This window comes from Pelophylax lessonae (genome assembly GCF_965119305.1).
Source record: "Pelophylax lessonae genome assembly, chromosome: 2".
Taxonomy (NCBI): domain Eukaryota; kingdom Metazoa; phylum Chordata; class Amphibia; order Anura; family Ranidae; genus Pelophylax; species Pelophylax lessonae.
In genome coordinates this window covers 194,323,679-194,350,349 of record NC_138769.1, presented here as the reverse complement: position 1 = coordinate 194,350,349, position 26,671 = coordinate 194,323,679, and the positions used below count along the sequence as shown (strand labels likewise).

Below are 26,671 nucleotides of genomic sequence, written 5' to 3'. Positions count from 1 at the left end.
CTGTGACATTGCGGCGGACAGCTCAGACCCTTCACTGACATTTTTTACACTTTTGGGGTTACCAGTGACATTACTACAGTAATCAGTGCTATACATATGCACTGTTACTGTAAAAATACACTGGCAGTGAAGGAGTTAACTTTATTGGAGAGGGAGGGGTTAAGTGTGTCCCTAGGGGCGTGTTTCTAACTGTGATTGGCTGCGGCTACTAGTGTAAGAACAGAGATCAACTGTCCTACATAGTAGAACCGTTTGATCTCCATTTTTACACAGGGAAGAATGACAGGCGGCTTTTTGTTTACATTAGCCGCCTGCCTTTCTTCCCGGTGTAACGGAAGATCGCGAGTGCCCGGCGGACATCGGGTCCACCGGGCACACCCGCGGGGGGGTCAGTGACCGCGCGGGAGCGCGCCTCCGGCGGCGCGCGCTCGCTCCCTAGAGCCTCACAGGCTAGCGACGTAGACCTACGTCGCTTTGCCTGTGAGGGGCTGATCGCCGCACTAAATAGTCGTGCGGCGGTCGGCAAGCGGTTAAGGGAAAGAAATGGAATGTTATGCAATGGCCAAGTCAATCCCCATTGAGCATGCATTTCACTTGCTGAAGACAAAACTGAAGGGAAAATACCCCAAGGACAAGCAGGAACTGAAGACAGTTGCAGTAGAGGCCTGGCAGAGCATCAACAGGGATGAAACCCAGCGTCTGGTGATGTCTATGCGTTCCATACTTCAGGTTGTAGTTGACTGCAAAAGATTTGCAACCAAGTATTAAAAAGTGAAAGTTTGATTTATGATTGTTAATCAGCCCCATTACTTTTGGTCCCTTAAAAAGTGGGAGGCACATATACAAACTGTTGTAATTCCTACACCTTTCATCTGATTTGGATGTAAATACCCTCAAATTAACCACTTTACCACCGGAGGATTTTGCTGTCTTCCGTCCAGGCCACTTTTTGCGATTCGGCGCTGTGCGACTTCAACTGACAATTGCGCGGTCGTGCGACGCCGTACCCAAACGAAATTTACGTCCTTTTTTTCCCACAAACAGAGCTTTCTTTTGGTGGTATTTGATCACCTGTGCGATTTTTACTTTTTGCGCTATAAACATAAAAAGAGCGTTTATTTTGAAAAAATAACAATATTTTTAACATTTTTTTATATGAAATTCCCCCCAAAAAAGATGTAAAAACCAATTTTTTTAAAAAATTTTGGCCAATTTGTTTTCTGCTACCTATGTTTGGTAAAAAAAAATCGCAATAAGCGTATTTTTATTGGTTTGCGCAAAAGTTATTGCGTTTACTAACAAAGGGAAAGATTTCTGTCATTTTTGGTGGGTTTTTTTTAACGCGTAATGGCGGCGATCTGCGATTTTTTTTTTGCGGGACTGCGACATTGCGGCGGACAGATCGGACCCTTGACTGACATTTTTGACACTTTTGGGGGTACCAGTGACATTACTGCAGTAATCAGTGCTATATATATGCACTGTTACTGTAAAAATGACACTGGCAGGGAAGGGGTTAATTTTATTGGAGAGGGAGGGGTTAATGTATGCCTGGTGCTTACTGACGTGTGGGGGGGGAGGGGACTGAGTGAGTCATGGACAGATCGGATGTCCAGCTATGCTGAACAGTCCAATCTGTCACTCCCTGTCACTATGGAGATCCGCCCGCTGTGTTTACACACAGCGGGCGGATCTCCAGACTCGATCCCCGACGATCGGGTAAGAGCAGCGGCGATCGCCGCTGCTCCTCCCCTGGCCCGACTCCCGCTGTGAATGAAAACAGCGGGAGCGAGCCTCCGGCGGCGCGCAAGCACCGCCCAGAAGGGGGAGTGTCTGACGACGTAGTGCTACGTCGTCAGACGATAACGAGCCACTCTGCCGCAGTAATATTACTGTGAGCAGTCGTAAAGTGGTTAAAGCTGAAAGTCTGCAGTTAAAGCACATCTTGTTTGTTTCATTCCAAATCCATTGTGGTGGCGTATAGAGCCAAAAATATTAGAATTGTGTTGATGTCCCAATATTTATGGACCTGACTGTATTTTACTATTGTGGGTTTGGTAACACTTTAAGCTAGCAATACTAAATCCCAAGTTCATGTAAGTTGTGTGATATATGGGGAAGTAGCAGGTATGCAGGACACCAAAATGTTTGTCACAAAAACATTCTTTATTATGACCTTAGCAGGCTTGTCTTCAGCCAAAAAAAAATAAATACAAACAGTGCTTTTGGCAGTTCAATAAAGTCCTGAACACAAAAGATACTAGCTTACTTCAGCCACATAATGTCCATAGAGCAAACAAAAGTCCAGATATATAGCAGCATTATCAGTAGCAGCCATGTCACTGGGCACAGCAGGCTCTCCTCCTCTCCACTCTAAATCTAGTCAAGTCTACAAACCCTTTAAAAGCCCTCCTCCTATTTCTTTTTTTTTTTCCGCCATCCTTATTCATTAACCCTACATTCGCTCTTAAGGGGTTACTTCCAAAAAATAAGGGGCTATATACCTACCATCTAGGATATATCCCTTCTGACCAACACACAGCACCCCCTTTGCCTCATCCCAGAGGGGGTAGACATTTGAGAAGCCTAGACAATGGACCTGGGAAAGAGCATCAGCATTTGTATACACTCTCCCAGGCATGCGTTCCAACATAAACCTGAACTCATTAAGTGCTAGAAACCACCAGGCCATATTAGCATTTGCCCCCTTATTCTGGTGAATCCATGTCAAAGGACCATATTATGAGATCAATGTAAACTTTCTTCCCAACAGATAATATCAGTGAGTCAAGAACCTATTTTATAGCCAGGCATTCCTGCTCCACAATAGTGTTGTTCTTCTCATCCACAGTCAACTTTTGGCCAAACCATTCACACATCAGGGGTGCCTGCTTGAACTACAATATATTTACAGAAATCGGGAGCTACCGATGCGGCTGGAGCTGTCTGAAAGCTGAAAAACATTTTTTTTTTTTTTATAAGGAATGCAGTTTTCTCTTTAGCAACCTTGGTTAGGGATATTTGCCAATATCCTTTGTAAGACCCAAGGTGATGATCTAATGAGCAGGGCTTAGCCTGTCAATTGACTTATCCATTCAGGGTAAACAATGTGTCAGATTTTGAACTCTAATCCATTGGGCTTGGGAACAATACTTTGGGGTTTGACTGATAATTCTGTGATTCAAACCCTTTCTTTACTTTATCTAAGACTGCCCTTCTTTGTGCTTCAGGGATGTGAAAAAGCCTAACACAAACCATGGTACCAGATTCAGTGATGATATCATGCTCTATACCATTAGTGAGACCAGGCAATTTGGGGGAAAAAATCCTTTCAACTCTGCAGGAATGTTTTGCTCTTGGGGTTTGGTGTTTTCAAAAAGTAGCTGCCGCCTAGACGCTATCATTACAAATGTGAGGCTTGAGATTGTGGCCGTATGTGATTACTCACAGAAGACTCACCGAAGTGGGGTTCCCTGTCATTAGCTGCAGGCTCTGCATCCAGCATTAATCATCCACAGGTCTCCTTTACCTGGTCAAAAAAACCCTAAGCTCTCCACCCATAGACTTGAGGAACATCACTAATATATGGATGTCAAGGTCCTAATGAATTATATGACTAAGTCATATGTCTGGCTTAGTCATAAGATGTATACAATTGCTTGATATGTAATAACTTGCACACATCTGCCCTGACCCTTGACATAAATGGACTGCCCTGGTCTATAAGGATCTCCTTAGGGAAACCTGTCCGGGTGAACATTTAAAATTACACATGGGCTTACCTCTGGATGAGGAATTCCTCAAAGGCATCACCTCAGGGTAACAGGTAGCATAGTCATAGATGACCAAATATATTGATGCCCTCAAGCAGACTTCACTAAGGGGCATAGTCTATTCATCATTATTTGTCAAAAGGAGTTTTGATCACAGGTAGGTGTATTAAGCAATTTCAATAGTGTGATAATGGTGTCAACTGGCATGTAGGACAGGACATACAATATATTTTACCCTCTGCATTTACTCCAGGCCAGTAAAACCAATCAGTAATCCATGCCTCCATTTCATTTTCTAAGCCCCCTGGGGTCCCATTGGAACATCATTACGGGGTAAGTAAAGCACCATCCTTCTATATGGTTGTGGTATCCGTAATTATCCAACAATCCCCTCCAATACAGAGCAACGTGGGGTAACAGTCACCCACCCCCAGTTCTTGTGACACCTAATTGATAACAACCACTTGCTATCTGTACCTGGATCATGTCTTGCATTTGAGCATGCCAGTTTGAATAGGGTTAGAGTGGACCTGCCCAGTCTCCTCCTCTTCTCTTCCCCTATCACATTCCAAGAGCTAACTGGGGTTGAGTAAGGGAATCTTCATCACACATATTATCAGTACTTATTTTAATATCATCTGCTTGTTTGGGAGCCAGTTTGGCCTCCCGATCAGGCACATACCTCCGGAAATTTAGGAAAGTTTAAGAAAGTCTAGTTCATTGATAAGTGCACCAGATCCTTTACCAGACCAACCTCATGTTTTAAATTTCCACATGGGGGAGAAATCAGCACTGATAGCAGTGACGCCCCCTTGAAAACATCTATGGACGAAAAGCTTCGGGAGGTGCCGTGTCCACGTCTCTCGTCACGCCCGTATATCGGAAGTGCCTGCCCTGTGCCTTGGTGTCATCTATTATGCTACTGGCTTGTAATGTCCACCTATGGGTGAGTGCATTTCTGCTTCTATTTTAAATAAACTGAGTTAAGCAGTATTACGCTATGGGCTTGTCTCGTTTTGTATTCCATGCATATACTTGGTGAAAGTGGATCCAGCCTTTTCAGCTGATTTGGAGCTCTCCCCTGGTGGTCTCTTCCTTTTGGCGGATTACATTTGAAGTTTACTGGAGCTGTTTTGCTGGATATAGATGGTAGTAGTCCTTAAACTACTCACTGCTCATTCCTTTCCATCCTCTGGTAAGAGGCTTCATGTGGTGGAGGTTTTCACAGAGTGTTTTGTGTCATCCTAAACACACACCAGGGTGTATATCCATATAAAGCATCACCTTTATGAACTATTATTGTTCGTTTGAACACTTAGAGGGCTTTTGTATCTCTCTTTACCATTTATTGTTGATGCTTTTCAGTGTCCATTGTGCTGGTCTTATTATTTAGAGACTTGAGAGGTCCACTCATGAGATAGCACATCATCTAGATTATTTAGCGCGACTCTTGTTGTATATACCTAATTCATAACAACCACTTGCTATCTGTACCTGGATCATGTCTTGCATTTGAGCATGCCAGTTTGAATAGGGTTAGAGTGGACCTGCCCAGTCTCCTCCTCTTCTCTTCCCCTATCACATCCCAAGAGCTAACTGGGGTTGAGTAAGGGAATCTTCATCACACATATTATCAGTACTCATTTTAATATCATCTGCTTGTTTGGGAGCCAGTTTGGCCTCCCGATCAGGCACATACCTCCTGAAATTTGGGAAAGTTTAAGAAAGTCTAGTTCATTGATAAGTGCACCAGGTCCTTTACCAGACCAACCTCATGTTTTAAATTTCCACATGGGGGAGAAATCAGCACTGATAGCAGTGACCACAACCCAGAGAGTCCTGGTTGCAGGACCTCTCCAACTATGTTGTCCTGTACTCGAGTCACCACGCTCCCTGAATCTATGAGAGTCTTGGTTGTGAACCGACTTATGCTTATCATACACACAAAAGTACAGTACTCTCTGAAAGTAATTTAGTAATTGCTTCTTGGGTATATGACAGTTTATGGGGATCCCTGTATTGCATGAGCTCCTTTTGCTGGGGACAAAGTGCTCTGGTATGCCCCTTGTCTTGACATCACCAGCATCAAATAGCACTTATTCTTATCTTTGGGCCACAAATGGACTGGTCTGCTTCACTGGAAGTGCTTTTATTGCAGTTTTACTGTATCATCTCATTGTGGTTCTGGGGTTCCTTTAGCAGATTTGATGCCTTTAGCAGATTTGTTATAAGCGGCATTAAATTAAACATAAACAGTGCTTCTTATCACCTTAGCAAAGTCCTGAACACAAAATATACTGGCTTTCTTCAGCTGCATAATGTTCAAAGAGCAGGCAAAATTCCAGATACGAAGCAGCAATGGTAGTAGCAGCAGCAGCATAGAGAGTGCAAATGTGCTAACTAGTAATCATGACCAGGCTTCCTTGAGAAAATGTTTTATATTAGTAAAAAATAATTAATATCATATAAAATAACATTTGTACTTACCCTCAAATCTTTTTCTTTAGGTTCCTTGAGGAATAAAATAATTCTTAAATGGCCAAATTTTGCTGTCACCTACAGGAGGTTAGGAGACAAAAGCCATTGAAGCCAGTCCCTGTATAACTCCACCTCCAGCCTCTGCCTCTGTTTTGTGAGCAAGTATTACAATAAGCCAAAGTCACAGAGGGGCAGAACCTTTGTCTTTCAATGACAAAAATATTATTTTTATAACTTTCATTGAGGGACGTAAGAATTTAGGAGTTCTCAAACAGTTGAACAGACAAGGACTCACTGCTCAAGGTGGTGTAATTGCCTGATGACTCACACAGGTGCATGCCCCGGCTCGCCTCCGTGAAAACTTGATAAAAGAAAAGGAATTGGCAGCACTCCAGGTTGAGTCAAAATCCAGATTTATTGACTGGACATCCAAATATGACAATCGTGACAAGGTAGACGCGTTTCACACACTGACTGTGTGCTTAATCGTTACGACCGTAATGATTAAGCACACAGTCAGTGTGTGAAACGCGTCTACCTTGTCACGATTGTCATATTTGGATGTCCAGTCAATAAATCTGGATTTTGACTCAACCTGGAGTGCTGCCAATTCCTTTTCTTTTATCAAGTTCTCAAACAGTCATGACATTCAAAGGCAGTCAAAATGGAAGGGGGGCAACAGTCACTATGAAATGTGAAGATGATTTTACAAATTAGTAATTTGAGGAATCAATACCTGCATCAAGGCTAGATGAGGAAAGAGCAAACCAAACAAGGAAATTTCTACAAGAACGGGGTGGGAAAGGGGAATCAACCTAGTGCTCCAGACTAGGGATGTGCCAAACGTTCATGGTTTTGGTTCAAGGCAGGTTTGGCAGACAATACAGATGTCTGGGTGCTCAATTTGAAACCCATTAAAGTCAGCTGTGTCCATTTTCTAGGCTTAAAGCTAAGGGATTGTCAGCTAGGCAGGGGACAAATATTTTAATAAAGCTTAAAGTAAAACATAAAATGCAAAGTGAAGTGGTACATCTGTAAACAATATACTGCAGCTAAACTGACATTTACAAAAAGTGCCATTTATTTTGCCAGCAATTGACAAAATCAGCCACTTTTCTGTTTGTAAACAAAAAGCTGGGATTACCTTCATGTATACCAGACCTTTATCATAGATAAGGGTCTGGTATGGATGTTAATTGGGGATCCCACAAAAATATAAATGTTATTGCTCCAGGGACATGTTGCACAATGTAGAGGAAAACAACTAGGCTCAAAGTAAGGCAAGGCTTCGCTTAATCCCAAGCCAAAGCAACTCGTGTTGATGAGAACTGGAGTGGCCAGACGCAACCAAGTTGCTGTAGGCAGGCAACTGGAAGTTTTTTTGTTTTTTTATCTACAAGAAAGAGGTTGTTTGATCCATGCGGTGCTTTAGAAGCAGAAACAGTGGTGAGAAAGTGCTTCCTCTAGGATCAATAGTGGCAAAAGAGAATGCACACATGCTCAAGTTCCTCAGTCTTAACCCTTCTCACCCTGAAATGCATATAGACAGAAAATTAAAAAAAGTGTGCAACTGCAAAACAATGAGGTATCCCCCAAAGCTGCAGTCTTGCCGGCCTTTACTCCCAAATTGAGTCTTCAGAGATTGAGACAGACTAGAGGCTGTGCCATGGATCTGGACCCAAATAGCTCTCTGTGGCTAACACAGTACACAAAAGTATGGTAAGCACCACAATGCAGAGCCCAGTGCCTGAGGGTCACATTCCAGACTAGACCCACAACTTCAGTGGGGTCTGAAAACAGCCTCTAAAAAAGTTTGTTGAGTATATACTGATCTGCTTAGCTGCTGTGTAGAGTCTAGCTCAAACAGTAAACAGTAAAATAGAATAAAAAAAGTTACAAAAATGATGGTAAGAATTTTTCCAGCAGAGCTGAAGAAATGGCATCCAACCTCCTAGGACACTAGCAAAACCAAAACCATAGACATGACTATTGGAGGAGGGGTTATTCAGTGCCTGGCTTCAACTTTTTTGTTTGCTTTGTTTTGTATTGTGTCCCAAGCATACAGTATGTATAAGATCACTGTTTAAGAATGTATACATTCCTGAATTTATGAATTCTGTTTAATTTAAATTCCAATAAATAGATAGGTACATTATGAAAGAAAAAAAAAATTCTGACCGTGATTTAAATGGAACTAATTTAAGTACCTGAATTTGACTTAGCACCAGATTTTTTATAATCCCAAGTATAGCAGCACTCATACCACAAGAGGGATGGTCATTATTAGGGACCAATTAGGTGTGTTCTAATGTACTGTACATGTAACCACAAAAAAAGATGCTTACCGGAGGAAAAAGAATAGTAACAAGCTGATTAGTGTGTTGCTTATGTGTCACTGCACAGTCATAGACTACAGGGCAGGGAGGTGACCTAACTTTATTAACCTTAGCAGAAAAAGTTATCTTACATATCTAGTTCTCCTGACTGTCTGGACTGTGTAAATCCAAGGATCAACAAAAACATAAATCCAGATATGGCAAATAAACCTTACCGGTTTGCATGAAGTTCTGTTTGCAGCAGTGCTTTATATTTGTCAAATACAAAAGACTTGGAATTGTAAAGCTTTTTGTCTTTTGAATGTTTTAATGTTGTAACATTGAGAGAACGGAGGGAACTGAGTGAACTGAGGGACCTGCCTCACTACTCCCCCCCCCCCCCCAAACTGCCCTGTCTGCTCTTTAGCAACAACTCGCATAATGCTATTTACATTTTTTAGTAAACTAAGCTCTTGTGTAAAGGTAATCCTACCTGTGTAAATGCCAATGCTTCTGTGCATCAGCATTTACCTTTGCATGTGTGTATGACAAAGTTTCTTAAATGCAAACACAGTCAGGAAATCCATCTTGCAGGCCTGTGAGGATAAATGCCTATGCACATAGGCACCTGCATTTACACAATTACAGAGGCGGTTCACTTCTACAGCCAACTGTACACCTCATCTGTGGCTCCCGGGGCATAGGAAAATGCTATTTTTTTATTTGTTAAAGCATTTGTTACCCAAAAAAAAAAAAAAAAATCCTGTTCCCTTAACGCATTTTGTACAGCACAGTTCTTGTGCTGTGCAATTTGCCCCCTGTATAACCTAAAAAACCTGGCTGATCCTGGCAGTTTCTACCTTCCCCTCTTTAAACTGACTACAGCTAATGAACCCTGACACCGTAGTCAGTTTACATGCCTCTGTCATCTGCAGCCCTGCTTTGTCCTCTCTGTTTTCTCTCCCCCTCCCTGCCTGTCTGCTTATGTCAGTGCCCACCCCCTCCTCTCCTGCTGCTCCTATATTTAATTTAAAACCATGCCACCCCCTCTGTAATATAACAATAAGTGTCCCTGTGCCTGTGTTATAGAAAAAATATGCTGATCTGTACCTAAATCAGAGTGTCTCCCGGAGATCACGTGACCACTTGGCTCTCTCTCCACTCTTCCTCTCCTCCTCACTTGCTAAAGCAGTCAACCGGGCAGAGGAGAGAGCCGAGGAGTCAGCTGAGCGCCAGGAGACACTCTGATTTAGGTACAGATCGGCATATTTTTTCTATAACAGACACAGATATACTTAGTTATATTACAGAGGGTGGCATGATTTTATATAAGTGGCTTAACAACCACTTTAATCATATTTTATGCCTGAAAATGTTAATGTGCTCGTAGTTTATTTTTCTGCGGAGTGGGAACAGTAAAGAGAAAAGCAAGCAGAGTCAGGAAAAGTCTAAAACTACAATAATTGACACCAAATAGAGACACTGAGTGCTAATTAGTATGGGAAGGAGGAACAAAACGATGGGCAATGACAGACTGAAGATCGTGAGGAAGGCAAATAGCAGGGATACTTATTGTAGCTGTTATAGACCAGAGCTAAAATATAAACAGTTATAAAACTGATTACGGCTCATTGGTTAGATTCTACCCCACCCTCCACCACCAACACCACCATTATTTTTTTTAGTCTGGTGTGCGCAGATATGGCAAAGGGCACTACCTGGCCTTCGGATCCCAGTAGAGCCCTTTTACACACCTGCACATTTGCAGGAGGGGTTTTGAGAATGTGTAAGCACACTGAGTTGGAATTTATATATTTGCTTGTGCGCAGGAAACCTAAGGAACCCACAGCCCTGCAACACATCTGCGCATTCATGCATTGCAGCACAAAAACACTATAAAGTTAAAAAAAAATATACCAAATGTGAGAGAGGGAGGGGTAGGGTGTGGAAAATAAGTTTATATTTAGGGTATCTGCTTTAATATAAAGTGGTAATAATAATAATAATAATAATATATCACGTTATAATATATCAAGTGATCACGTTAATAACATACAGTAGTAGTACATAACTTTAAAGAAACAAGACTGAGTATAGAGAATATAGAATGGACATACTAAATAATTATATAAGGAAATTGACAGGGCTTGGATTAGTGAAAACAGGGCAGGCACTACAACTATCACAAGCTGTATTATCCAGAAAATCCTCTTCGGTGAACCTATCTAAATTTTGTGTGCATGCTATTAGTTGGAGGTTTGACCTTCAAGTTCAGAGCTAAGCCTCCACACTCACCCTACTATCTAAGGAGAGTGCCCTTGCTGAGAACTGTGGTACTCTGATTGGATACTGGGATTAAATGCACCATGTTTCCCCAGAAATAAGACCGGATCTTATAATATTTTGGTTACAAAAAAACACTTTAGGGCTTATTTTCAGGGCATGTCTTACGTATTTATGTATAGTCTCAGAATAAAAATACTAAAATATGGTCAATTTAGAATTACAAACTAAATTTGTTAAAATATTGCCAAATTGTGTGTTTAAAGGAAATCTGCGGTTTTGCGCATAGGTTGTTTTTTTTTTTTTTTTACAGGAATAAAACAATAAAATGTTTTTTAAAAAAATTCCTGTGATCCCGTCTCCTCTGCCCCTCCCTCCCTGCCAGCTCAGGAGTCAGTATTATAAAATTCTGTTATCCCCTGAAAAAAAAAACCCTAGTTAAAGTCCTTGTAAAATCATGTATTCTGCTCTGTAAAAGCATTTTATAATGTGCAGTGTGTGTGTCTTTGTGTACAATTATTGTGGAAAATACCTTATTTACAGTGCTGCTGGGCGCTCACGTGACCCATCGGAGCTCTTCTTCCCCACTCCGAGCACTGCAGAGGGAGGGGCCGAGATCCCCGCAACATCAGCCGGTGGGGGTAGAGGAGGAGAGCTCCTGTGGGTCACGTTAGTGCCCACAGATCTGTAAACAAGTTATTCTCCACAATAATTGTACACAAAAACACACACTGCACATTATATTTTTACAGAGCAGATTACATGATTTTACAAGGACTTTAACTAGGGCTTGGGGTAGGGCCTATATTGCAGCCATCCTAGAAAATCACGCTCGGTCTTATTTTTGGGGTAGGTCTTATTTTCAGGGAAATATGGTAGGTAGCACTTGAATTTAAGGGGCAAGGCTTATCACTGAAGTCGAAGAAGTAGAGACCAAACTGAAGCATTAAGAATGGTAGAGGTTTTAATAAAGTTAAAAACCGGTATCTTGCGGTGTCTGCTCCAAAGGACTGATAGGCGACAAGTTCACTTTAAAAAGCATAAAATAATGGAAACAAAGTCTTTGAACAACACGAACATTTTCAGGATTAAAGTCACACTGTGATAATAGAGCCTGTTAGAACTTTGAGGTATCTTTATGCTGCTAAAGTTTTGCAAGATTTTTAAAACAGCAAGGGGTCATTGTGGGATACCACATGTTAGAGTTGGGAATAATGCAATCACGCCAGCACATACAGACAGTATTAAATGTAGTCTGTGGTAAAATAATTATTCCAGCATAATTTTAAAATATTTACAAGGCACACTATACCTGATCTCACAGAATATCTGCCAGTCATGAATGCTGCTCGGCTGGGTGTACATAATGGAGATGCTGCTATGTGTTGAGTTAGCTTGGCTCCCCCTGTAGCTAATTTGTCTATATTTGGTGTTCTAAAAGACAGAATTAAGAGCTGAATTGTAGCATAGGAAAATGTCAAAAACTAACATTTCGATAATTTGATTTCACAGTAAATATACCGCTCACCATATAAATATTTACATGTAATCAGCAAGTTTGTTAAAATTTCCTAAAAAACAAACATTTTAGAGGCAGTGAAAATAGTTTATTACTTTGTCATTATAAGAAACGTATTCTTTTGGATTCATACAGTTTGACAAATACTTTATCCTTGGGGGGAGAAGTGTAGCGACACTCCACAGTTTTCAAAGGAGTTAGATGTCATACCAGTCCACATACATAGATGTGAGGATAAAAAAAAAAAATACCTGCCAGCAGCAATCTGTAAACTTTCTTTTTCTAATCTGCACTAGCATTTGAAATCACTTTAATGCCATTAAGAAGTATTTACATTTGACAACATAATTTTACCAAACTTTGACATAAGTTAATATAAATGTAAAACTTAAGAGATTTTGATAGTTCTGGTGACATTAAAATGCATTTTGAAAGGGAGGGTTGATTCCAGGCCATTCTGTCTTTCTAACCTTCATCAACTTATAAATTTCTATTTGGTTGTTAAATATTTAAATGGACTTAACATCAAAAAAACATAAATGTCCATATTATAAGAAACATAAAGTAATGTTGTGGACTATCTTAACAAAAAGCAAAAATTGTATATACTGCAGCCTACTAATCCTTAAACTCAGTGGCTCCATTAGTTTTTGCTTTTTTTTTACTTGGTGATCCACACCGGCAAGTCTGTTATTTTTAAGCTTCCTTTAACTTACTAAGTTGTCCAGCAAAAGTGTCAGAGAATTGAAAAAAGCATTTAACATTGGCCCAGAAAGGGGGGGGGGGGGGTATTATGTACATTGGTAGACTTTTACCATTAAAATTCTTTTATGCCTCCAAAATTATCTCAACGTGTTGGAAAAGCCCACTACAATGCTCAGGGTGTTTTTCCCCCATAACGCCGGCATAGATAAAAAAGGCCTGGAGCCAATTACCATCCATAAATGCCGAACAAAAAGGACCGCGACATGGGAGGGAGGGCGTGACAATCTCTTTCTTCTGTCCCCGCCGTCTGTTGATCTAGTGGCGCAATAAACCCTTTAACCACTTAAGCCCCAGCCATATTTCGGACACTTTTTGTTTACACGTTAAAATCAGTATTTTTTCCTAGAAAACTACTTAGAACCCCCAAACATTATATATTTTTTTTAGCAAAGACTCTGGAGAATAAAATGGCGGTCATTGCAATATTTCTTGTCACGCGGTATTTGCGCAGCGGTCTTTAAAACGCCATTTTTTGGAAAATTTTTGAAAAATCACATTTCACTGCATTCAAAAAATACTAAACAGTAAAGTTAGCCCATGTTTTTTGTATATTGTGAAAGATGATGTCACGCTGAGTAAATAGATTCCCAACATGTTATGGTTTAAAATTGCACGCACCCGTGGAATGGCGACAAACTACGGTCAATAGAAATCTCAATAGGCGACACTTTAAATTTTTTTAACGGTTACCAGTTTAGAGTTAGAGTGTAGCTCTTTTTTTTAAATTATTGCTCATGCTCTGGTGATCGTGGCGATACCTCACATGTGTGGTTTGAACAGCGATTTCATTCGCGGCTTGACTTCCATATACGTTTTTTTTGTGCGCGAGCTAACGGTGACGGCGGCAGCTAAATTTTTTTTTTTTCCTATTTTATTTTTTTTATCTTTATTACAGTTTTTTTAAAAAAAAATAAAAAATCTGATCACTTTTATTGCTGTCACAAGCAATGTAAACATCCCTTGTGACACCAATATGCAGTGACAGGTACTCTTTATGGAGGGATCGAGGGTCTAAAAGACCCTCAACCCCTCCACTACACTTCTATGTATGCAAAACGCCGAAAACTGCGTTTTTGCATACAGCCGTTTTTTAAATTTGCTGCCTTTTGCAGCACAGTAACCCGGAAGTGACGTCATGGACACCATCTCCGGGTTACGTCATCGGAGACCCAATCAAAGCCGTTTCCGGCTTTGATCGGGACACCATCCAGCCGGTGGACATGCCGGCTGGGTGCTCGGGGCTCCCGGTGGGATGGGAGCCCCGTTAAAAGTCACGGAAGGCGGCGGGAGGGGGGACGTCCCCTCCCGCTCACCCGGGTAACGATCGAGCGGCTCCCAAGCCGCATCGGTCATTACCGACGGAAAGCCGACCGTTGGCACTAAACCACTAGCTAGAGGCATCATCCCGGTATAACCCCGCAAAGTTACCCGACGTATATATACGTCAGTTTGCGGTAAGTGGTTAAATAAGCCTCAACCTTAAAGAAAAAACGTTAGTACTGCCTTTTTTAAAGTATAAACCAATCAAATTAAATATTTTACATATATATTAAATTAGCTCTCTTCCTATTGGTCTGTCACTGCCCCATAGGTGTAGGTAGTGCAATATATGCCCTCCCTCACCTTATATTCCAAAAATAAAATAAACTGTTTCTGTAAATTCTTAAGCGTTACCTGAAGTTTGGCTTTAATTTGTTAGTCAAGTCTATCTAAACTTGCTATTGCATGTAGCACTACCCTCTCCACAGGTTGATGATGTTGCTGTCCAAGGACAGCTCTATTGCTCCTCTATAGTACAGAGCCACCCTAAAACAGAAACTGTGCTACTGGCCAGATGACCAGGTAAAATAGGGGAAACAAAGTAATGCAGCTGCAATATAATAAATTTTTGCTTTTTAGTTCAGATACACTTTAGTTGTGCCTTAACAGTACACCAAACAATTAATCCTTTGTCTTGAATCCCTTTTAAAAAATATCAGTGCACTTCTGTAGCTTGGATTTCATAACTGTGTTTATGCAGTGTGACATGTCCCAATGTACTGCTTTCTCTATCTGCCTTCATTGTTGAGTGCAGCTTCCTCAGTTTAGGTCCTTTTTAAATCTTAACACAAGCCAAACAGTCTTTAATACTGGGTGTTTGCAAAGGTCTGCGTCTCCATTTAGGAGATTTATTCTCAGATCCGTTCTAATTTATATGTGTCAGATAGACATCCCCATCAATAAAAACAAATTTCTCTTAGGCTGGCCATACATTATACAATTTTCTGTACAATTTTCTTGAAATTTACCTTTAACTATGTAGTACAAAGGCCTGCCTAATTGAATACAAGTGAAAGTGTTGTTTAGCTTTGACCTCATATTATGTGGTTTGTGGTAAATCTAATAGAAAATTGTACAAGAAAATTGAACATGTATGGCCAGCCTCAGGATTATATTGCTGTCTGTGTCCCCAAATGAGATTTTTCTTTACCTACTGTCCAGGTAACAGTAGCCTTTACAATTACCTTTACATAGACTACCCCCCCCCCCCTCCAGTCCATAATGAATGCTGCTGTAAGACTCATCCACCTTACCAACCATTTAGTGTCCTCCACCCCTCTCTGACAATCACTCCACTGGCTTCCACTCACCCAACAAATAAAATTAAAAGTACTAACAATAAATTACAATGCCAACCACAACTCTGCTCCCAGCAACATCACTAACCTAAACTCAAAATAATCAACCAAGCCGCTCTCTTTGGTCCTCCCAAGACCTCTTGCTCTCTAGCTCCCTTGTTACCTCCTCCCACGCTCATCTCCAGGATTTCTCAAGAGCTGCCCCCATCCTTTGGAACTCCCTATCCCAATCTGTCCTACTGTCTCCTAATCTATCCATCTTTAGATGATCCCTGAAAACCCTTCTCTTTAGAGAAGCCTATCCGGCTTCTAACTAATACACTGTTTCACTTCTTCCATCAGCTCAGCTCCCACAGCTATTACCTTTTGTATTAATTGACCCTCCCCTTTTAGGCCCCTTTCACACAGGCGTACCTGTCAGTTTCTTCGGCGGATCTGAACGGACACCCCATGCATCTCTATGAGGCATCAGTTGTCAGCGGAGACATGTCCGCTGACATCCGATCCGTCAAATCTGGACAGATGGAAACCCTATTTTCCATCCGTCCAGCGGATCGGATGAGAACGGACAAACGGTCCATTTCCATCCGATTCCCCCATAGAGAACAGCGGGACCTAACAGCTGTGTCTCCGGATCGGCAGATCGATCCGCCGCTGAGAAAAACTGAGTCCGCCTGACGGACTCCTTATGTGAAAGGGGCATAAGATTGTAAGCGCTAATGAGCAGGGTTCTCTGATTTCTCTTGTACCAAGTGTATTGTAACTGTAATGTCTGCCTCCATTTTGTTAGCGCTGCATAAACTTGTGGCGCTATATAAATCCTGCATGATAATAATAATGTCGGAGCAGAGAAATCTCCTTTATAAGGATAAATGGCTAGCATTTAAAGCATGTGGAAACCCAAAAAACAAAACATGTAATATATTGCAGTTTACCAGTCATTATATGGTATAGCTACACTATTTCATTTTTTCAGGCTAATTGTATTTTCTGTAAGCACAGAAAAATGCCTATTGATCCTGCCAGAAATCTCTAAATAGTAGCTGTGAAAACTGTAAAGTCCAAACTCCAAATCCATGTTTTTACTCTTTTTAGCTATCTTTATCTCCTCTTTTCTCATTGGCTTGAACTATTTATGTATTTCTGTTGGCTCCACTCAGCCAGCAGAAACAATAATAGCCAATAGAAACAGAAAAAGTTCCAGGCAATCAGGAAAATATGATGTGGTTACATTCATACACATTATGTAAGAACTAACTTTACATATACAACATGATTTCAGGATGTTCTTGCCTGGTACACCATGGGGTGAGCTGTGTCTAGGGCAGCTCTGCACAGCATTGACCTTCCCATTAAGCAGCTTTCATCCTGCTCCAAAGTCAGGACCTGAGTGATCCTCTGTCTTCTCAGCCCTTAGGTCACCTTTAAAGCATGCTTCTGTGATCTCTGGCTGGCTGGATAAGTGCTGCTGGGCTCCCTGGTTACAGATCAAGTTTTTGTCTCATTCTACTAGCAATTGTATACCTCGAAGTGCCCTTACACAATTGAAAAAATCTCCAATACCTACAATCTGTTACTTTTAACTGGCCCCAAACTAATGGTCAAGGTGTCCCTTACCGTTACTGAGATTAAGACTCACATTTCCAATTTGAATGGGCTGGAGCCAATGGCTTACCAATTGAATTAAATGCCACCTCATCTCCTGGCTTTATATGAAGAAACAAATTAAACTTTTACACCCCCACCATCTATGTCTCAATTGCTTATCATTCTATCATTCTTATCCCCAAGCCAAATAAAGGCCCTCTTGATCTGACATCATATATACCTATACCTTTATTACAAACACGTGTAAAAATTGTAATGAAAAATGGTTCCCTCTGGCGTAATCAAGTTATCCAATCCATTATACACCTAGATCAAACTAGTTTTATGCCTGTTAAAAACACCTTAACACAAGACCTTTGTTCGTGAATTTACAAGCCTCCAATGACTGGATGAACACCAGGATTGTGATGAGTCTGGTTGCAGCAAAGGCATTTTATTTTGTGGAATAGGGTTAATGGTGGCAAATGTTTACACAGCTTTGGGGTTGGCACTTGACCTAATAAATGGCTACAACTTCTCTGTGCCTCTTTCATGACCCGAGTTTGTGTGAATGGGTGGATATATGAGGTTTCCTCATTCACCGGGGCACTAGACAGGCATGCCCCCTTTTTCCCCTCCTGTATGCCATTGAGGTAGATCCTGTCACTTCTTCATCTGGCACACTCCAATACTAAAGGTCTACAGGTGACAGCACATGTTGAAGAAGCTGGATTTTACACTGTCAATATGATTCCATACAGGGCCAGATTAACGTAGGGGCTATTGGAGCTGCAGCTCCAGGCCCCTACCTTTATATAGGCCCCGGGTTGGCCATATTCACTGTTACCGCTCTTCTGTCACTTGTAAACACAGAAGTCTGGCTTCTATGCTCGCTTCCCCAGGCAGCTCCCTCAGAACCTCCCCACACAGCACGAAGGCCGGACAAGGAGGGACAGTTGCCGATGCATGGATGTGTTTATGGGCTTCAGAGACAGCATCCAATGTTGAATTAGGCATGCATGGCTGCACCTTTCCTCCTCTGGGTGCATGCCAAGGCACGGCCCTTAAGGCCCTTCAAAATCCTCAGCACCAAGCCCATGATGCTCTTAATCCGGCCCTGATTCCATATTACAAGCCTAAGACCTTTCACTTAAGGCTGCTTTCACAGTTATTAAAGATTTTGGTAGTGTTTCATGTCTGACCATTGGTCCATTGAGCAACTGGTCAAAATCGCAAATTTTGTTTATATAAAATTGTGCAAGACAGGTTTTTTTATTGCAAAAAGACAAACTATGGATGGATTTACTAAAACTAGAGTGCAAACTCTGAACCAGCTCTGCAAAAAAAACAAAATGAGCAAGCTGAAGTTAGAAGCTGATTGGTTACCATGTACAGCTGCACCAGATTTTGCACTCTCTAGTTTTAGTAAAATAAAACTTATATATCTTCTGTAATAAAGGATTCTTATCTGTCTGTTTGCAATCTTCCAAACAATGTACAGTGAGCTGTGCATGAGCAGCTCAGTGTACACTTTTGTTACTTTCAAGGATGAATAAACTCACATGCGTGGGAACAGACCACCTTTTCTTTTTTAATACAGATCTTTACACATAATATCAATTACCTGTAAGAGCTTTAGCTCTAAACATGTGTTTCATTCCAGAATAAATGTAGGCAATCTCTGTGTAATAAAATGATTGAGTTTGCTTTATAGCATTCATTATTCCTTACAGTTTTGCAAATCCTTTAGGAATTAACTTAAAACCGCAATATGACATTAAAGCTAAGGCAATGTGTTCAGTTTTACAACAAAATGTAGTAAATTAGCTATGGCAAGTGGTACCACATTCATCTCTGCTTTAGGCTCAAGCTTGAATTAAAAAACAGCCACTCTAGAAGTTAACCTTAAATTGTTCAGCTGCTGATTCTCTTTGAAATCCCGTGTTATATTCATAACCGCTTTTTAACAATACTTTTCTTCATTGGTTTTTCACTATGGTCATTTTGTTCCTACAATACTTTTCAAAATGATTCCTAGTTGTGCAGTGGTTATCTGAAAAACTTGCTCTTTTTATACAATGGGGTGGATTTACTAATGGAGTAAAGTAAATGTTAGCTGCGTAGTGGTGTTCACTTTGAATAACCAATTGTATGCAAGGAAAAAAAGAGGACTTTTTTGGGACATGATTGAGTATTTGGAGTGAACACAGCTTTACTTAAAGCGGAGTTCCGGCCTCAAAAACAACTTTGCACCATCCGCTTGCTTTTTTTTTACCTGAAAAAGAATTGGATAGTTTAATTTTTTTTTTGATTTTCTTACCTTGTTTTTAAAGAAAATATACTTACCTTCCTTCCTCTTCCTCCCTCTGCGGCTGTGCCCCGCCTCTTCCTGCTTGCATGGACTCCTGGGAGATGAGCGTCATCGCTCCCTAAAGTCAATGCGCCTGCACCGGCCCTGATCGTCACTTCCGGTGCAGGCGCCACATTCCCTGCTAAATAGCTTCTGGGCATGCCCAGAAGCTGTGCAGGGATGACGTGCCTGCCCCGGAAGTGACGAGCAGGGCCGGTGCAGGGCATTCTGGGACTCTGACATCACCGAAGAGGACACCAAAGAGGACGCTCCGGATTCAGCTGCCCACACCTGAGATGGCAGCACTGGACAAGACATTTTCAAGGTAAGTATTTCTTCTAAATGGTAAGTGAAACCAGGGACAGTTCAGAGGCTATTGTTGCTGAAATGCACTAGCCCTGACTGTCCCGGGGGTATTTTTAGCAAAAAAATTATTTCAGGGTGAAACTCCGCTAATACAGTATATACATGCAAAGTGAACACTTACTTTAATGCCTCATTTCCACTGAGTGGTACGATACGGTTCAGTTCAGTACGGTACGGTTCGGAACGGTACACCTTGCATTTCCACTGCCAATAGTACCCTTTCATGATAGGCGTGGTGTAGCAGAAAATCTGTCATAGACGATTCTCTGTCAACCAATCAAAGTTTGAGTGTAGAGTGTAGCTCCACCCTGTTGGTACGGTACTAATGTGCTTGGTACCCCAACGAAAGGGTCCCAAAAAAGTGGTACGGTGCGGCGGTTCGGAATTAGGGTACCATTCACAATGGAAATGGCATAAATAGCGTACCGTACCGAACCGTACCAGAAAGCTCAGTGGAAACGAGCCATTCGTGAACAGCTTCTTCTTCTTTAGTAAATCAACCCACCCATGTTTTTTTATTCTACATGTTCTGTAAAGTGGTAGCTCAATAAATAGTGCAGGTACTTTGCTGCTTAGCTCCTCTGTGACTAAGGAGATCCATGCCTGTCTACACAAACTCTAAGAAGTGATCTCAAAATGCACATTTATCTTTCTAATTGTTTTGTTCTGCATGACCATAATCAAGCCTTTTTACCTCCCCGTGAATAATACTTTAAAAACTAGAAAAGGTCAAGACTCTTTACTCTCATTAAGTTCTTCATCAAGAAGAAAATTCACAAATATTACTAAAAATATCTTAGACTTTTTTTTTTTTTTTTACCAAACAACAACGTAATTAAGAAGAAAACATTTTTCAAACCTCAGCGTGTTGTTCCCATAACATCCTATATCTCCAATGCCAATGTCATCAACCATGATAAGAATAAAGTTGGGCAATGATTTTGCAGTGCAGAGACTGAACAAAGATGTCATTAGTATCAAAATCTTCATATTGCTAAACAAAAAGGTAAAGCATAGTAAAAGTGAGCAAAACGTGAAACAAAAAAAAGCAATAAAACACATCAAATAAATGAATGGTAGAAACTTTCTTAATACTTTATTGCACATCAATATGATTATTTATTTTCTTTTTTTTTCTGCATCTATAGTAAAATTTACTTTTTGAAAAAAAAAAAAAATAGCAATATTATGCAAAAAGTATAAAATAGGGATAAAGATGAAAAAAAAGAAAATCAGCATGACAATTGAAAACTAATATAACAAACAGCGTGCTTCCAATGACTGAAAAAAAAAAGACTAAGATGGTGAAAGCTGAAGGAAAGAATAACAAAATATGAATATGAATTATACATAATTTCGTTTTCAGTTTCTTGTGCTCATCCATAAATTTAGCCCAAGAGAACTTCCCAGAACTCTTGTTTTTAGGCTTACCTAAAGTTGCTTGTTATGCAGTACTGTAACTTTTCTCTTACAAAACATGTTTTGCTGCTTGCGTTTGTAAAATAGTGCTTTAAGGAGAATGGATGATAAAATATAATGATGATACAATGTGTAAAAAAAATAAAATGACCCTGCTGAGAGTCAGAACTGTTTAGTTTTCTTTGGGAATTGTTCTTTTAATTAACTGGCTCTACTGGTTAGGCTTATATCCAGTGGTCAACTATATGAGTCCAACAAACCAGCTCTAATTTTTGCCAAATACTTACACTGAATAATAAATGGTATAGGCACCACTAAGAAGCTGGTTTCAAGCATTTCATGCACCCAGAATATAATTTATAGTTTTTTTTTTTTTTGCATTTTAGGATGTCAACAGCAAAAGGGTTACCTGGGTGTGGTCTGAGACAGGGCTAAAGTCATCTATAAAAAGCATGTTTTATTTGTACTTAATAAATTGTATATCTTTGTAAGTAAAAAAAAAAAAAAAAAAAAAAAAAAGGAAATTTAAAAAGAGGACAGTCACCTGGTTTTCCTTAAACTTAGAAATTATGTTTTTTTTTTTTTATCGTGTTTTCTTCAGAAGTGTACACATTCCAGTATTTTAAGCTTTTGTATAAAATATTTTTAGTCTTTACAATTTCCAGATAGCTTACACTTATTACACAATGTCGAAGATGTTTGCTCTCTAAAAAAAAAAAAAAAAGAAGAAAAAATAACACAACCATAAAATCAAAAATAAGATCAACAGTGTGTGTGTGTCATACCTAAATGCCCAAAGAATGGGGATTTCAGTAAACTTCATGTTTATTTAGATAAAAAAAAAATAATAACAGGGAACCCAATAAACCAAAGGAACAGATAACTTTAATTCATAATGGAATTGATATTTTACTGCCAATTTAACCACTTGCTAACCAGCCACCGTAGTTTTACTGTGGCAGGTAAGCTCAACATCGCTTCATGTAATAGAAAGTGGGGAAACGCAAAAAATAAAAACTGCAGAGGTGATCACATACCAACAAAAGAAAGCTCTATTTGTGGGGAATAAAAAGGACATACATTTTATTTGGGTACAGCGTCGCAAGACCGTTCAATTCTAAGTTAGAATAATGCAGTGCCGTATCGCAAAAAATGGCCTGGTCATTAAGGGGGTAAAACCTTCCGGTCCTTAAGTGGGTAAGCAAAGTATTTGCTTTTGATATGCCATTTGCCTTAACTGCCATGAACGTAATAGGTGCGTCCACAGCTGTGCCTTTCCTCCACTGCCATAGATATGCCTATTCTTTCAGAACAATGAATGCTCTGTTTAAAATCTACAAACAAATTGTGGGAGAGAACCATTGCAAGTTACCAATACTAGTTATATTTTATTTTTTAAGAGGCACGAAAAGGTCACTGATGCCTAGACATTTTTTTTTATGGATACATTGCCAAAACAGAGGTACAGTACACTGGGGTTGATTTACTAAAACTGGAGAGTGCAAAATCTGGTGCAGCTGTACATGGTAGCCAATCAACTTTTAACTTCAGCTTGTTCAATTAGGCTGATTGGAAGTGGATTTGTTTCTATAGAGAGCTGCACCAGATTTTGCACTCTCCACTTTTAGTAAATCAACCCCAATGTCTAGATTTTTTTTACTTCTTTACCACAGCGCTGTCTTAATATTAATATAAGGAATATAAATTAGCCTTATCACTTACTTCATAGTAAAGCACCAAACCATTTAGTTTTATGCCCACAGTATAGCACAGTGTCCACATAAACAATACCTCCATCCAGGGGAGGACTGGCCCAAGGGGCAGGGGGGCAATTGCCCCCTGGGCCACTCTGATGCCCTGTAAATAGGCTGCTTCTCTTCTGCTACAGACATGCCTAAAGGATTCTTGGTGAAGAGAAGTAAAAAGTCCCTGCCGCTGACCTACTGAGTGCAGGCTGAAGACAAGGACAGAGTGCAAGCCTCCCCCCCCCCCCCGCATGGATGGTGTAAACTGTGCCTGAGAAGAGGCCGGTATAATGCCCTACTGGAGACTCTCCTCCCCCCGGCCATCCCCAACCAAGCTGTCTCAGCTCCCCCCAACTGCCCCCTTCTGGCCAGGTCTGGAATCAGGATCCAGCCGATGAAGCTTCAGCCCTGAATGAGGGTCAGGAGGAGGACAGGAAGCGGGAGAGTGGGAGCGGGGCAGAGTCGCTGCATCATGGGCCTCTAGATTATAACTGCCCCCTGGACAGAAAGTTGCCAGTCTGCCCCTGCCTCCATCTTAGCAACTTGAACCTTTTTTCCCAAACCATAACAGTTCATGAAATGACATAAGTTTAGTGCATGTGAATAGCAAACCCTTTCATTGCATATATTAGTGATACACACCAACAGTAGTGGCATCCTCCAGCAGTAAGTGCCAGATCACCCTTCTGTACAGTCTCTTTATGTCGGTAGAACAATGCTATGCCTGATTAATTAAACCCTACTAATACTTTAATTATTGATGTTTCTCACAAATTATGTGGTGCTATATTATTATGGTTTTGATGTGGTGTCTGATGAATAACTATACATATAATTGAAAAGACAGAGGTATGTGCTGTGTTTATTGGTGCAGGATTCACAATGTGATCCACAGCCTATTTATATGCAGCTTTATTGCGGCATCCACTGGCAGATGCTACTAAAGTGCAGTTGAGTTGATAACATATCATTCTCTCATGGTGGTCAGAAAAAACTGCTTTACACAAGGAAATTAATTTAAACACAAAGGATGAGGTTTTAGGTCACAGTTGTCTGGGACAATAAGTTTTACTAACTCTAGCAAAAAAATAGTAGACATAAGCCTACATATTTATATTTATAGTCTTATTTAACTACTTTTCTACCTCTGTATATTTTTCAAAGGAAAAGTTGTACAGGAAAAATTATTTAAATTGCGTTTTCAGTTTGTGGTGCTCAGATACACCTAAAATCTACTTTAACAACCCCGTATACAGGTAACCAGCTTAAAACTATACAGCCGCACCCATTCCTATCTATTACCTGTCCTTAATTCTGCCCCGAGTTTTTTGATAACTTTAAGAAATCGACACATTTTGGGTTAGATCTCTTCATGCCCTGAGTGTTACCACATGTTTGTATGCATTTCACTTCTGTTTGGTTCTTGTACTTGATATCTTACCCTATGACCATAGATGCCTTACTCTGTAATAGACTATTGTACTGGACTAAAGTCGATATCTTGTAATGCTCTATGATGTTTTATCTCAATAAAAACTTTTTGTGGAAAAAAAAACTACTTTAACCACTTCATTACCATGCTACAGCATGGCTGTTTTTCCGGGAGGGCGTCCATGGATGTCCTCCTGGAACCGTGTCCCGAGGCATGCATCTGGCACACTCTGATCGTGGTAAAGGTCCAATCACAGTGGCCCTTTAGCATGTGATCAGCTGTGTCCAATTACAGCTGATCACAATGTAAACATACTTGCCAGTTATCTGCAGTACTTTTCTCACACGCTGTCACAGCGTGAGGAAAGCAGTAACCAGCAAGTGTGACAGGGGACATGTACACAGATAGTCAGGACACAGATCATCAGTGCCCTGAATATCAGTGCAGCCCCATCAGTGCCAATCAGTGTTGTCTATCAGTGCTCATCAGTGCTGCCTATCAGTGCCACCTATCAGTACCCATTATTGCGGCCTATCAGTGCTGCCTATCAGTGTCTCCTTATCAGTGCCCACCAGTGCTGGCTATCAGTGTCTCCTTATCAGTGCCCATTTGTGCTGCCTGTCAGTGCTCATCAGTTCTACCTATCAGTGCCCATCAGTACCACATATCGGTGCAGCCTCATCAGTGAAGCTTATCAGGACTGATGCTGTAGCCATCTAGGTCAGCATAAGTGTTTATTATTTTTGCTTCCCATACTTCTCTTTTAATTAGGTGTTAAGTTGTAAAAAAAAATCTTAATGAAAAAAATGTTTGTTTTTTCTTTTTGCAAACCTCGGTTAGCATCTGATTAATGAAGAAGATTATGATACACACTAACAGGTGTACATTGGTGCAACTATAACCAATGTACAAAGATAAAGTGAACATTAAAGATTAACGGCTGCTGCATTGATAATTCAAGCAAAAACACTTTTTTATTGCGTGTCAGCAGGGCATGACTGGTAGTAATCCAGTCCTTTTTGTTACGTATAAAAAGCTGCCAGTATAACAGCCTATATAGATTTTTGACTGGAGTTCTGTTTTAAGCTGAATAATTACATAAATGACCTTTTATAGGCCTCAAAGGATTGCCAGGAATGTGTGAATCACAGAAGTGAATGAACTTATTATTAGAAATATTTTGGCAATGTATGTATTTCAGTTTTATACTTCTCTGTTTGGCTGTAGTTTTGCTTTAATAGCAAAATTAAATGCCATTTACAATGTATGTCATTTCTAAGAGTTCAAGGGCTGCAGTAAAAAAAAAAAATCTTACCTCTGGTTACAAAATCACTATGTGCAGTGAAAACAGGACATGAATATAATCACATCATTTGAGTGGCAATAAAAAGAAGACATGGTACCGCAGGTGTTATAATGTACTGATGTATAATGAAAATACTTAATGGTGTTGTCACATGCATATGGCTAGTTTAACCTTTCACTTTTATTTCCTGCATACATGAACAAGGAAATTGATGTGAAAATCAATACTGGCATTAAAAAAATATCTCTGCTGGTGCACACAGTTGCAGCATGCCTTGGTAATTTATTTACGTATACAGTTCTTTGGTTTCACAAGGTCGGGTAATTTAAAATTGGAAAAGAAAATGTACAGCTCAGTAGTAAGGGCATGAGTAGACATGAGTAGCCTTGTTATTGAAATGTCTTGTTACTGTGCCTGCAACTGCTGGTAGTGACACAATTTACTGTTTGAGTACCGAAAATTGTGTTACAGGCAGTTCCTGTATATATATATATATATATATATATATATATAAAGGCCTGGATTATTTCCTGGGTGTACATAATATAAATGGATACTAATATTTATAGGTAAAGTTGATCCAGGGAATATCCGACTGCGTCTTGGGGGATCAGGAAGGGATTTTTTTCCCCTGCTGTAGCAAATTGGATCATGCTTTGCTGGGGTTTTTTCGCCTTCCTCTGGATCAACTGCGGGTATAGGATTGTAGGATTGT

The 26,671-nt window shown here is 40.3% G+C and overlaps 1 protein-coding gene across 2 annotated transcripts in view; it reads right to left on the bottom strand.

Annotated features, from left to right (window-relative positions):
• Nucleotides 1-26,671, bottom strand: part of STS (steroid sulfatase) — a 396,147-nt gene that overhangs the window by 262,641 nt on the left and 106,835 nt on the right. The window contains exons 2-3 of one of the 2 annotated variants that reach the window (XM_082247742.1): nt 20,914-21,048; nt 12,162-12,283 (exon numbers count right to left, since the gene is read on the bottom strand). In XM_082247742.1, the coding sequence (XP_082103868.1) occupies nt 12,162-12,283; nt 20,914-21,044 (253 nt within the window). In that variant the 5' untranslated portion in view covers nt 21,045-21,048. Of the gene's footprint in view, nt 1-12,161; nt 12,284-20,913; nt 21,049-26,671 lie in introns of those variants that run through there. The other variant, XM_082247743.1, reaches the window with a different exon arrangement.